This window comes from Gigantopelta aegis, chromosome 3, assembly GCF_016097555.1.
Source record: "Gigantopelta aegis isolate Gae_Host chromosome 3, Gae_host_genome, whole genome shotgun sequence".
Lineage (NCBI taxonomy): Eukaryota > Metazoa > Mollusca > Gastropoda > Neomphalida > Peltospiridae > Gigantopelta > Gigantopelta aegis.
The window spans coordinates 3669977-3684652 of NC_054701.1; the positions used below are offsets into that span (position 1 = coordinate 3669977).

The 14676-nt window shown below is 36.6% G+C and overlaps 1 protein-coding gene across 1 annotated transcript in view; it reads left to right on the top strand.

Annotated features, from left to right (window-relative positions):
* The window catches only part of LOC121367405 (dnaJ homolog subfamily C member 2-like), a 30769-nt gene extending 16777 nt beyond the window's left edge, over positions 1-13992 (top strand). Inside the window, exons 17-18 of the mRNA XM_041491559.1 lie at positions 6926-7104; positions 11591-13992. Coding sequence (XP_041347493.1) covers positions 6926-7104; positions 11591-11659 — 248 coding nt within the window. The 3' untranslated portion in view covers positions 11660-13992. The remainder of the gene's footprint in view (positions 1-6925; positions 7105-11590) is intronic.
* Positions 13993-14676: the final 684 nt, after the last annotated feature.

Consider the following 14676-nt stretch of genomic DNA (forward strand, 5'->3'; position numbering starts at 1 on the left):
GGTTTATATCAAGCTGTGATTGTCCCCTAGGTGTGGTTGAAATTATGTTAGTTATAAGAGTGGTTTATATCAAGCTGTGATTGTCCCCTAGGTGTGGTTGAAATTATGTTAGTTATAAGAGTTGTTTACCTCAAGCTGTGATTGTATCCTAGGTGTGGTTGAAGTTATGTTAGTTGTAAGAGTGGGTTATATTAAGCTGTGATTGTCCTCTAGGTGTGATTGAAGTTACGTTAGTTATAAATGAGTAACATCAAGCTGTGATTGTCCCCTAGGTGTGGTTGAAGGTATGTTAGTTATAAGAGTGGTTTATATCAAGCTGTGATTGTACCCTAGGTGTGGTTGAAGTTATGTTAGTTATAAGTGAGTAACATCAAGCTGTGATTGTCCCCTAGGTGTGGTTGAAGTTATGTTAGTTATAAGAGTGGTTTATATCAAGCTGTGATTGTCCCCTAGGTGTGGTTGAAGTTATGTTAGTTATAAGAGTGGGTTATATCAAGCTGTGATTGTCCCCTAGGTGTGGTTGAAGTCATGTTAGTTGTAAGAGTGGTTTATATCAAGCTGTGATTGTCCTCTAGGTGTGGTTGAAGTTATGTTAGTTATAAGAGTGGTCTATATCAAGCTGTGATTGTCCCCTAGGTGTGGTTGAAGTTATGTTAGTTATGAGAGTGGGTTATATCAAGCTGTGATTGTCCTGTAGGTGTGGTTGAAGTTATGTTAGTTATAAGTGAGTAACATCAAGCTGTGATTGTCCCCTAGGTGTGGTTGAAGTTATGTTAGTTATATGAAGCTGTGATTGTCCTCTGTGTGTGGTTGGTTACGTTAGTTATAAGAGTGGGTTATATCAAGCGGTGATTGTCCCCTAGGTGTGGTTGAAATTATGTTAGTTATAAGAGTGGTTTATATCAAGCTGTGATTGTCCCCTAGGTGTGGTTGAAATTATGTTAGTTATAAGAGTGGTTTATATCAAGCTGTGATTGTCCCCTAGGTGTGGTTGAAATTATGTTAGTTATAAGAGTGGTTTATATCAAGCTGTGATTGTACCCTAGGTGTGGTTGAAATTATGTTAGTTATAAGAGTGGGTTATATTAAGCTGTGATTGTCCTCTAGGTGTGGTTGAAATTATGTTAGTTATAAATGTGGTAACATCAAGCTGTGATTGTCCCCTAGGTGTGGTTGAAGGTATGTTAGTTATAAGAGTTGTTTACCTCAAGCTGTGATTGTCCTCTAGGTGTGATTGAAGTTACGTTAGTTATAAATGAGTAACATCAAGCTGTGATTGTCCCCTAGGTGTGGTTGAAGGTATGTTAGTTATAAGAGTGGTTTATATCAAGCTGTGATTGTACCCTAGGTGTGGTTGAAGTTATGTTAGTTATAAGAGTGGGTTATATCAAGCTGTGATTGTCCCCTAGGTGTGGTTGAAGTCATGTTAGTTGTAAGAGTGGTTTATATCAAGCTGTGATTGTCCCCTAGGTGTGGTTGAAGTTATGTTAGTTATGAGAGTGGGTTATATCAAGCTGTGATTGTCCTGTAGGTGTGGTTGAAGTTATGTTAGTTATAAGTGAGTAACATCAAGCTGTGATTGTCCCCTAGGTGTGGTTGAAGTTATGTTAGTTATATGAAGCTGTGATTGTCCTCTGTGTGTGTTGAAGTTATGTTAGTTATAAGAGTGGGTTATATCAAGCTGTGATTGTCCCCTAGGTGTGGTTGAAATTATGTTAGTTATAAGAGTGGTTTATATCAAGCTGTGATTGTCCCCTAGGTGTGGTTGAAATTATGTTAGTTATAAGAGTGGTTTATATCAAGCTGTGATTGTCCCCTAGGTGTGGTTGAAATTATGTTAGTTATAAGAGTGGTTTATATCAAGCTGTGATTGTCCCTAGGTGTGGTTGAAGTTATGTTAGTTATAAGTGAGTGGGTTATATCAAGCTGTGATTGTCCCCTAGGTGTGGTTGAAGTTATGTTAGTTATAGTTATAAGAGTGGGTTATATCAAGCTGTGATTGTCCCCTAGGTGTGGTTGAAGTTATGTTAGTTATAAGAGTATATCAAGCTGTGATTGTAGGTGTGGTTGAAGTTAGTTAGTTATAAGGGTTATATCAAGCTGTGATTGTCCCCTAGGTGTGGTTGAAATTATGTTAGTTATAAGAGTGGTTTATATCAAGCTGTGATTGTCCCCTAGGTGTGGTTGAAGTTATGTTAGTTATAAGAGTGGTTTATATCAAGCTGTGATTGTCCCCTAGGTGTGGTTGAAATTATGTTAGTTATAAGAGTGGTTTATATCAAGCTGTGATTGTACCCTAGGTGTGGTTGAAATTATGTTAGTTATAAGAGTGGGTTATATCAAGCTGTGATTGTCCTCTAGGTGTGGTTGAAGTTATGTTAGTTATAAGTGAGTAACATCAAGCTGTGATTGTCCCCTAGGTGTGGTTGAAGTTATGTTAGTTATAAGAGTTGTTTATATCAAGCTGTGATTGTCCCCTAGGTGTGGTTGAAGTTATGTTAGTTATAAGAGTGGGTTATATCAAGCTGTGATTGTCCTCTAGGTGTGGTTGAAGTTATGTTAGTTATAAAGTGTTATCAAGCTGTGAGTTATGTGGTTGAAGTTATGAGTTATAAGAGTGGTTTATATCAAGCTGTGATTGTCCCCTAGGTGTGGTTGAAGGTATGTTAGTTATAAGAGTGGTTTATATCAAGCTGTGATTGTCCCCTAGGTGTGGTTGAAGTTATGTTAGTTATAAGTGAGTAACATCAAGCTGTGATTGTCCCCTAGGTGTGGTTGAAGTTATGTTAGTTATAAGAGTGGGTTATATCAAGCTGTGATTGTCCCCTAGGTGTGGTTGAAGTTATGTTAGTTATAAGAGTGGTAACATCAAGCTGTGATTGTCCCCTAGGTGTGGTTGAAGTTATGTTAGTTATATCAAGCTGTGATTGTCCTCTAGGTGTGGTTGGTTACGTTTATAGTTATAAGCGGTGATTGTCCCCTAGGTGTTTGAAATTATGTTAGTTATAAGAGTGGTTTATATCAAGCTGTGATTGTCCCCTAGGTGTGGTTGAAATTATGTTAGTTATAAGAGTGGTTTATATCAAGCTGTGATTGTCCCCTAGGTGTGGTTGAAATTATGTTAGTTATAAGAGTGGTTTATATCAAGCTGTGATTGTACCCTAGGTGTGGTTGAAATTATGTTAGTTATAAGAGTGGGTTATATTAAGCTGTGATTGTCCTCTAGGTGTGATTGAAGTTACGTTAGTTATAAATGAGTAACATCAAGCTGTGATTGTCCCCTAGGTGTGGTTGAAGTTATGTTAGTTATAAGAGTTGTTTACCTCAAGCTGTGATTGTCCCCTAGGTGTGGTTGAAGTTATGTTAGTTATAAGAGTGGGTTATATTAAGCTGTGATTGTCCTCTAGGTGTGATTGAAGTTACGTTAGTTATAAATGAGTAACATCAAGCTGTGATTGTCCCCTAGGTGTGGTTGAAGTTATGTTAGTTATAAGAGTGGTTTATATCAAGCTGTGATTGTCCCCTAGGTGTGGTTGAAGTTATGTTAGTTATAAGAGTGAGTAACATCAAGCTGTGATTGTCCCCTAGGTGTGGTTGAAGTCATGTTAGTTATAAGAGTGGGTTATATCAAGCTGTGATTGTACCCTAGGTGTGGTTGAAGTTATGTTAGTTATAAGAGTGGTCTATATCAAGCTGTGATTGTCCCCTAGGTGTGGTTGAAGTTATGTTAGTTATGAGAGTGGGTTATATCAAGCTGTGATTGTCCTGTAGGTGTGGTTGAAGTTATGTTAGTTATAAGTGAGTAACATCAAGCTGTGATTGTCCCCTAGGTGTGGTTGAAGTTATGTTAGTTATATGAAGCTGTGATTGTCCTCTGTGTGTGGTTGGTTACGTTAGTTATAAGAGTGGGTTATATCAAGCGGTGATTGTCCCCTAGGTGTGGTTGAAATTATGTTAGTTATAAGAGTGGTTTATATCAAGCTGTGATTGTCCCCTAGGTGTGGTTGAAATTATGTTAGTTATAAGAGTGGTTTATATCAAGCTGTGATTGTCCCCTAGGTGTGGTTGAAATTATGTTAGTTATAAGAGTGGTTTATATCAAGCTGTGATTGTACCCTAGGTGTGGTTGAAATTATGTTAGTTATAAGAGTGGGTTATATTAAGCTGTGATTGTCCTCTAGGTGTGATTGAAGTTACGTTAGTTATAAATGAGTAACATCAAGCTGTGATTGTCCCCTAGGTGTGGTTGAAGGTATGTTAGTTATAAGAGTTGTTTACCTCAAGCTGTGATTGTACCCTAGGTGTGGTTGAAGTTATGTTAGTTATAAGAGTGGGTTATATTAAGCTGTGATTGTCCTCTAGGTGTGATTGAAGTTACGTTAGTTATAAATGAGTAACATCAAGCTGTGATTGTCCCCTAGGTGTGGTTGAAGGTATGTTAGTTATAAGAGTGGTTTATATCAAGCTGTGATTGTACCCTAGGTGTGGTTGAAGTTATGTTAGTTATAAGTGAGTAACATCAAGCTGTGATTGTCCCCTAGGTGTGGTTGAAGTCATGTTAGTTATAAGAGTGGGTTATATCAAGCTGTGATTGTCCTGTAGGTGTGGTTGAAGTTATGTTAGTTATAAGTGAGTAACATCAAGCTGTGATTGTCCCCTAGGTGTGGTTGAAGTTATGTTAGTTATATGAAGCTGTGATTGTCCTCTGTGTGTGGTTGGTTACGTTAGTTATAAGAGTGGGTTATATCAAGCTGTGATTGTCCTCTAGGTGTGGTTGAAGTTATGTTAGTTATAAGAGTGGTTTATATCAAGCTGTGATTGTCCCCTAGGTGTGGTTGAAATTATGTTAGTTATAAGAGTGGGTTATATCAAGCTGTGATTGTCCTGTAGGTGTGGTTGAAGTTATGTTAGTTATAAGTGAGTAACATCAAGCTGTGATTGTCCCCTAGGTGTGGTTGAAATTATGTTGGTTATAAGAGTGGGTTATATCAAGCTGTGATTGTCCTCTAGGTGTGGTTGAAGTTATGTTACTTATAAGTGAGTAACATCAAGCTGTGATTGTCCCCTAGGTGTGGTTGAAGTTATGTTAGTTATAAGAGTGGTTTATATCAAGCGCTAATTGTCCCCTAGGTGTGGTTGAAATTATGTTAGTATAAGAGTGGGTTATATTAAGCTGTGATTGTCCCCTAGGTGTGGTTAAAGTTAAGTTAGTTATAAGAATGGTTTATATCAAGATGTGATTGTCCCCTAGGTGTGGTTGAAGTTATGTTAGTTATAAGAGTGGTTTATATCAAGCTGTGATTGTCCCCTAGGTGTGGTTGAAGTTATGTTAGTTATAAGAGTGGGTTATATCAAGCTGTGATTGTCCCCTAGGTGTGGTTGAAGTTATGTTAGTTATAAGAGTGGTTTATATCAAGCTGTGATTGTCCCCTAGGTGTGGTTGAAATTATGTTATAAGAGTGGTTTATATCAAGCTGTGATTGTCCCCTAGGTGTGGTTGAAGTTATGTTAGTTATAAGAGTGGTTTATATCAAGCTGTGATTGTCCCCTAGGTGTGGTTGAAATTATGTTAGTTATAAGAGTGGTTTATATCAAGCTGTGATTGTCCCCTAGGTGTGGTTGAAGTTATGTTAGTTATAAGAGTGGTTTATATCAAGCTGTGATTGTCCTCTAGGTGTGGTTAAAGTTATGTTAGTTATAAGAGTGGTTTATATCAAGCGCTAATTGTCCCCTAGGTGTGGTTGAAATTATGTTAGTATAAGAGTGGGTTATATTAAGCTGTGATTGTCCCCTAGGTGTGGTTAAAGTTAAGTTAGTTATAAGAGTTGTTTATATCAAGATGTGATTGTCCCCTAGGTGTGGTTGAAGTTATGTTAGTTATAAGAGTGGTTTATATCAAGCTGTGATTGTCCCCTAGGTGTGGTTGAAGTTATGTTAGTTATAAGAGTGGGTTATATCAAGCTGTGATTGTCCCCTAGGTGTGGTTGAAGTTATGTTAGTTATAAGAGTGGTTTATATCAAGCTGTGATTGTCCCCTAGGTGTGGTTGAAATTATGTTATAAGAGTGGTTTATATCAAGCTGTGATTGTCCCCTAGGTGTGGTTGAAATTATGTTATAAGAGTGGGTTATATCAAGCTGTGATTGTCTGTCGTGTTAGTTAGTTATAAGAGTGGGTTATATCAAGCTGTGATTGTTCTCCAGGTGTAGTTGAAGTTATGTTGTTACAAGAGTGTGTTATATCAAGCTGTGATTGTCCTCCAGGTGTGGTTGAAGTTACGTTGGTTATGCTGTAATTGTCCTCCAGGTGTGGTTGAAGTTAGTTGGTTACCGGCCTCGGTGGCGTCGTGGCAGGCCATCGGTCTACAGGCTGGTAGGTACTGGGTTTGGATCCCAGTTGAGGCATGGGATTTTTAATCCAGATACCGACTCCAAACCCTGAGTGAGTGCTCCGCAAGGCTCAATGGGTAGGTGTAAACCACTTGCACCGACCAGTGATCCATAACTGGTTCAACAAAGGCCATGGTTTGTGCTATCCTGCCTGTGGGAAGCGCAAATAAAAGATCACTTGCTGCCTGTCGTAAAAAGAGTAGCCTATGTGGCGACAGCGGGTTTCCTCTCAAAATCTGTGTGGTCCTTAACCATATGTCTGACGCCATATAACCGTAAATAAAATATGTTTAGTGCGTCGTTAAATAAAACATTTCTTTCTTTTTCTGTTATAGTCTAAAAACAGTGTCAGAATGACCATATGTTTGACGTCCAATAGCCGATGATAAGATAAAAAAATCAATGTGCTCTAGTGGCGTCGTTAAATAAAACAAACTACTTTTTTAGTTAGTTGGTTATGCTGTGATTGTCCTCTAGGTGTGGTGGAAGTTACATTAGTTATAAGAGTGTGTTATATGAGCTGTGATTGTCCTCTAGGTGTGGTAGACCAGCAGTTGAGGGAAACGGGGATGAACCCCGCCCCGTGGACCACAGATGAGCAGAAGATGTTGGAGCAGGCGTTGAAGACGTACAATGCAAGCACGCCCGAACGCTGGGAGAAGATCGCAGAGGCCGTGAACACTCGCAGTAAGAAGGACTGCATGAAGAGATACAAGGTAATTGTATTAACTGTTAGTCATTGTATTAACAATGTTAGTCATCGTCTTAACACTGTTAGTCATTGTATTAACACTGTCAGTACTTGTATTAACACGGTCAGTCATTGTATTAACACTGTCATTAACACTGTCAGTCATTGTATTAACACCGTCAGTCATTGTATGAACACTCTTAGTACTTGTATGAACACTGTCAATCATTGTATTAACACTGTCAGTACTTGTATTAACACTGTCAGTCATTGTATGAGCACTGTCAATCATTGTATGAACACTGTTAGTACTTGTATTAACACTGTCAGTCATTGTATGAACACTGTCAATCATTGTATTAACACCGTCAGTCATTGTATGAACACTGTTAGTACTTGTATTAACACTGTCAGTCATTGTATGAACACTGTCAGTCATTATATGAACACTGTTAGTACTTGTATTAACACTGTCAGTCATTGTATTAACACCGTCAGTCATTGTATGAACACTGTTAGTACTTGTATTAACACTGTCAGTCATTGTATGAACACTGTCAGTCATTGTATTAACACCGTCAGTCATGTATGAACACTGTTAGTCATTGTCTTAACACTGTCAGTACTTGTATTAACAAACACTGTTAGTACTTGTATTAACACTGTCAATCATTGTATGAACACTGTCAGTACTTGTATTAACACTGTCAGTCATTGTATTAACACTGTCAGTACTTGTATTAACACTGTCAGTACTTGTATTAACACTGTCAGTCATTGTATGAACACTGTTAGTCATTGTCTTAACACTGTCAGTACTTGTATGAACACTGTCAGTCATTGTATTAACACTGTCAGTACTTGTATGAACACTGTCAGTCATTGTATGAACACTGTCAGTCATTGTATGAACACTGTTAGTCATTGTATTAACACTGTCAGTCATTGTATTAACACCGTCAATCATTGTATGAACACTGTTAGTCATTGTCTTAACACTGTCAGTACTTGTATGAACACTGTCAGTACTTGTATTAACACTGTCAGTACTTGTATTAACACTGTCATTAACACTGTCAGTCATTGTATGAACGCTGTTAGTCATTGTATTAACACTGTCAGTACTTGTATGAACACTGTCAGTACTTGTATTAACACTGTCATTAACACTGTCAGTCATTGTATGAACACTGTTAGTCATTGTATTAACACTGTCAGTCATTGTATTAACACTGTTAGTCATTGTCTTAACACTGTCAGTACTTGTATGAACACTGTCAGTACTTGTATGAACACTCAGTCATTGTATGAACACTGTCAGTCATTGTATTAACACTGTCAGTCATTGTATGAACACTGTCAGTACTTGTATTAACACTGTCAGTACTTGTATTAACACTGTCAGTACTTGTATTAACACCGTCAGTCATTGTATGAACACTGTTAGTCATTGTCTTAACACTGTCAGTACTTGTATTAACACTGTCAGTACTTGTATGAACAAACACTGTTAGTACTTGTATTAACACTGTCAATCATTGTATGAACACTGTCAGTACTTGTATTAACACTGTCAATCATTGTATGAACACTGTCAGTACTTGTATTAACACTGTCAGTCATTGTATTAACACTGTCAGTACGTGTATTAACACTGTCAGTACTTGTATTAACACCGTCAGTCATTGTATGAACACTGTTAGTCATTGTCTTAACACTGTCAGTACTTGTATGAACACTGTCAGTCATTGTATTAATACTGTCAGTACTTGTATGAACACTGTCAGTCATTGTATGAACACTGTCAGTCATTGTATGAACACTGTTAGTCATTGTATTAACACTGTCAGTCATTGTATTAACACCGTCAATCATTGTATGAACACTGTTAGTCATTGTATGAACGCTGTTAGTCATTGTATTAACACTGTCAGTACTTGTATGAACACTGTCAGTACTTGTATTAACACTGTCATTAACACTGTCAGTCATTGTATGAACGCTGTTAGTCATTGTATTAACACTGTCAGTCATTGTATGAACACTGTTAGTCATTGTATTAACACTGTCAGTCATTGTATTAACACTGTTTGTCATTGTCTTAACACTGTCAGTACTTGTATGAACACTGTCAGTCATTGTATTAACACTGTCAGTCATTGTATTAACACCGTCAATCATTGTATGAACACTGTTAGTCATTGTATGAACGCTGTTAGTCATTGTATTAACACTGTCAGTACTTGTATGAACACTGTCAGTACTTGTATTAACACTCATTAACACTGTCAGTCATTGTATGAACGCTGTTAGTCATTGTATTAACACTGTCAGTCATTGTATGAACACTGTTAGTCATTGTATTAACACTGTCAGTCATTGTATTAACACTGTTTGTCATTGTCTTAACACTGTCAGTACTTGTATGAACACTGTCAGTCATTGTATTAACACTGTCAGTCATTGTATTAACACTGTCAGTCATTGTATTAACACTGTCAGTACTTGTATGAACACTGTCAGTACTTGTATTAACACTGTCAGTACTTAGTAATTGTATTAACACTGTCAGTACTTGTATTAACACTGTCAGTACTTGTATTAACACTGTCAGTACTTGTATTAACACCGTCAGTCATTGTATGAACACTGTTAGTCATTGTCTTAACACTGTCAGTACTTGTATTAACACTGTCAGTACTTGTATGAACACTGTCAGTACTTGTATTAACACTGTCAGTACTTGTATTAACACTGTCATTAACACTGTCAGTCATTGTATGAACGCTGTTAGTCATTGTATTAACACTGTCAGTACTTGTATGAACACTGTCAGTACTTGTATTAACACTGTCATTAACACTGTCAGTCACTGTATGAACACTGTCAGTCATTGTATTAACACTGTCAGTCATTGTATTAACACTGTCAGTCATTGTCTTAACACTGTCAGTACTTGTATGAACACTGTCAGTACTTGTATGAACACTGTCAGTCATTGTATGAACACTGTCAGTCATTGTATTAACACTGTCAGTCATTGTATGAACACTGTCAGTACTTGTATTAACACTGTCAGTACTTGTATTAACACTGTCAGTACTTGTATTAACACCGTCAGTCATTGTATGAACACTGTTAGTCATTGTCTTAACACTGTCAGTACTTGTATTAACACTGTCAGTACTTGTATGAACAAACACTGTTAGTACTTGTATTAACACTGTCAATCATTGTATGAACACTGTCAGTACTTGTATTAACACTGTCAATCATTGTATGAACACTGTCAGTACTTGTATTAACACTGTCAGTCATTGTATTAACACTGTCAGTACTTGTATTAACACTGTCAGTACTTGTATTAACACCGTCAGTCATTGTATGAACACTGTTAGTCATTGTCTTAACACTGTCAGTACTTGTATGAACACTGTCAGTCATTGTATTAATAGTGTCAGTACTTGTATGAACACTGTCAGTCATTGTATGAACACTGTCAGTCATTGTATGAACACTGTTAGTCATTGTATTAACACTGTCAGTCATTGTATTAACACCGTCAATCATTGTATGAACACTGTTAGTCATTGTCTTAACACTGTCAGTCATTGTATGAACGCTGTTAGTCATTGTATTAACACTGTCAGTCATTGTATGAACACTGTTAGTCATTGTATTAACACTGTCAGTCATTGTATTAACACTGTTTGTCATTGTCTTAACACTGTCAGTACTTGTATGAACACTGTCAGTCATTGTATTAACACTGTCAGTCATTGTATTAACACTGTCAGTACTTGTATGAACACTGTCAGTACTTGTATTAACACTGTCAGTACTTAATACAAGTACTGACAGTGTTAATACAAGTACTAACACTGTCAGTACTTGTATTAACACCGTCAGTCATTGTATGAACACTGTTAGTCATTGTCTTAACACTGTCAGTACTTGTATGAACAAACAATACAACACTGTCAATCATTGTATTAACACTGTCAATCATTGTATGAACACTGTCAGTACTTGTATTAACACTGTCAGTACTTGTATTAACACTGTCAATCATTGTATGAACACTGTCAGTACTTGTATTAACACTGTCAATCATTGTATGAACACTGTTAGTACTTGTATGAACACTGTCAGTCATTGTATGAACACTTGGTAGCACGCTGACCACTGGGAAAAGATAGCTGAATCTGTGAACACCCACAGTAATGACTGTATGACGAGATACACAATAATTGTATTAACACTGTTAAGTGAGAAAAGAAATGGAAATTGCTAAATAAAATTAAAGTGCGGTTTGGGGTGGTGATGTGAATAAATGTTTAAAAACCCATTAAAATGTTGCAGTTTGATATTTTAAATTAACAGACATTTAAAAGGAGAGAGTTTTTGTTAAGTCTTTTATTGGATTATGTATTGCCTTTTTTGTGTGCCTCAGTATATATTGAGCTTGCCTCCAGGTATTGCATTTTACATCATTCATTTTACATCTGTAGGAAATCTGTGAAATGGTTCGAGCTAAGAAGGCAGCTGTTGAAGCTGCAGCCAAGGAGAAGAAGTCTTGACGTGACGAGCGATGTAGCCGGTTCAGATCTCACGCAAACTAAAACAAGTGTTCTGATATCGACCAGTCGACAACTCTGACCACTTGTAGAATACATACAGTGACCTAACAGGATAGGCTTACACTTGATTTCACTCAGGTTTTACAAGCAGGTTCTCAATATGTACAAACATGTTATCATGTTCCGATAACAAAACGTGTTCATTTTATTTTGTCAGTGTTCATTTTCTCAGCATACAAAAAACTGTTTCATTTCATTAGTGGTTATAAAAGAAAAGTAGTAAAATGTGTTGGGAAGTTGTGTTTATTAAAATGTGTTGGGAAGTTGTGTTTATTAAAATCTTTATTACAACTTTGAGCAGATTAAATTGAAGGAGATGTTTAATCTGATTTGCATTGTTTTTAGCAGTATGGGTGGGTTTGGTGGATTTTTGTTTCAGCTTTTGTATTGTATCATTTTAAGTGATGCTATGGACTATGAAATCCAGTGTGAGATAGATGTGTATCATGTTTATACACTAACAATCGAAAGCATATCAATAGTTTTACAAAATAATAAAAATGTGTTCCCAAGTGTAATCAACTGCTGAGATATGAACTATGGAATACACAATATTTACCATGAAATGTGAACATCACTTTTCACAAACAGCACTAGGGTTAATGTGCAGTTTCACATACAAATGTTTTGGTATACTTTCTTTTGATCATAAGTATCTTTATAACAGGTAAATAGTTTTATATTTGGATGCAATGTATGTTAGGGAAACAAAAATATTGGTCTCTGGTCAGACCAAAGTTCCAGAATTGATGTGAGGATGTGCTCCCCCCCTTTTTTTTTTTAATCATGGAATGCACAGAAAAGGTGTGTATATTTAGGGTTTTTTTAATGTTGTCCTCATCTGCTTTGGTCCATCCTCAATGGCCATGGTGCCCTTCCTTTGCCTTAGTACCCGAAATATTTTCCTTTACATTTTCCATATAGCCACGACACTTTTTATGACTTCGACTTTGGCCACAAATGTTTTTAAAACGGGCCATGCTACTAATTGAGAACAACAGGACCTGTTTTAGAGAGAAATTAAAGACGGATAATAGTCCAAGCATATCCTAGTTCATGCATGATGACATTTTGGCTCCAAATGAAGTTTTATGTCATAGCAAGAAAAGGCCGGCAAAATCGACCTCGTACCATAAATTAAAAAAATTGACAGTCAGAATCGACGTGAACGCTGACCAGAAATGTATTTTGTTTGGCCTTACTGGTTTGCACAGATTTTCATATCACACCTGCTTACTGAGTTGCCCTGGTTACCAAATTCTTTTTTAAAAGTACATAATTCTAATTAATATTGTTTTAGGTTTATTGTTGAATAATTAATATTTTGTTTAGTGCTTATATACCACCCTACTCCCATGCTTGATACATCATCACATTTCATAGGTTTCTGATGAACCCCTGGGCACCCCCCCCCCCCCCCCCAAAACAAATACATTTTATCACAACTATATACTGAATGCAATGTTGAGAATATTTTGTTAGAATGAATAAATGATCCATATTAATTATCTTTTCCGTGAAGTGTTATTCTTTGATGTCTAGATGCAGTTATTAGTCTAGAGAAATGTATTTACTTGCCATAAAGTGTCAGTTTGTTGACACGTATCCTGGTCTCTTTAACAATCTATTGCAGAATGCGACAAAGACTTGCGTGACATATCAAGACATTAACTATACATGGACGGCGAAAACATAATTTTATTGTTCATTTTGAAGTAGTAAGGAAGGGATGTAAGACTGCAGTTGTAATGATTTTGACAGCTCAGATTTGTTTTAAACAATTCACTTGCTTAGCATGTATTTTGCTATCATACAAAAAAGGGAAATCTTTTTTTTTTTTGCCGAGCAGAAATTAATATGGGAGAGATGGCTACACATTGAAGACCATGTAATGCAGAGTAATCATAATTAAAAACTTTACAATGTTTATAGTGAACTGGTCATATTGCATTTGTTTCTCAATGAAAGTCCACCTCCTATCAGTTCCCATTTGTTTCTCAATGAAAGTCCACCTCCTATCCGTTCCCATTTTAGTTTAATCTGTGGAGAATTGTGGTTCAGGGCCTCAATCCATGAAGCAATCTTAGCGCTAAGATCTCTTCGTGGAACACGGCCCTGGTCCTCAAATATGTAGCAATATCAAATTAATACACAAGAAAATATTTCATGTATAGCTTCCACTCTGTGATATGAATGTTGTTTGCATTTTCACCAAGATATTAAAAATGTAATAATGAAGACATTTGTACTGCAAATAAATATTTTTCAGTTAATGTCGTTCTCATTGTACTCTTTAAGTAGTTCATTTTTGATGGTCTATTTTACACGAGGTTTGAATTTACAAAGCCTGTTATCTAAAATGCGTTTTAGGTAATGACATTGCATTTGCGTAATGACGTCGTTTTCCGGGGTTTATCAAAGGATAACATTCAGTTTTTTAGTGACGTCCAATCAGAATAAATTGTATAATGGCGGAAAGTTAGTAATTATGTTTAAACACCTGTTCAGTAATTAATATTTTGTAATGCTGAACAGCCTTTCTTTGATAGGGTTTCATTTTTATATGCATAGCCAGAATTTTATATTGGAGGGTTTAACATTCACACTATTTATGGTGGATCGTATCATGGGGAGAAAAACAAACAAAAGTACCAGTGAGGTACATTATACACCTGTTAAAAGTAGTGGTGACACCGTCATCCCAAGTTCTTGCATGCAAGGTTTGAGGATCCCATAAGAATTGATATGGAAGATATGGCCCAGACAAGGATTTTCTTCAATGTGAACTGGACCCCATGCAGTCAGAATTGGTTTATTAACGGTAAAATATTGGACCTATTAATCCTCACTGTGAACGCCATTTCTCATTCTTAGGTTTACATGGTTTAACAAGAAGTTTGTTTTGTTTAATGACACCACTGGAGCTATTGGGGGGGGGGGGAGAAGAAAAAAAAAGG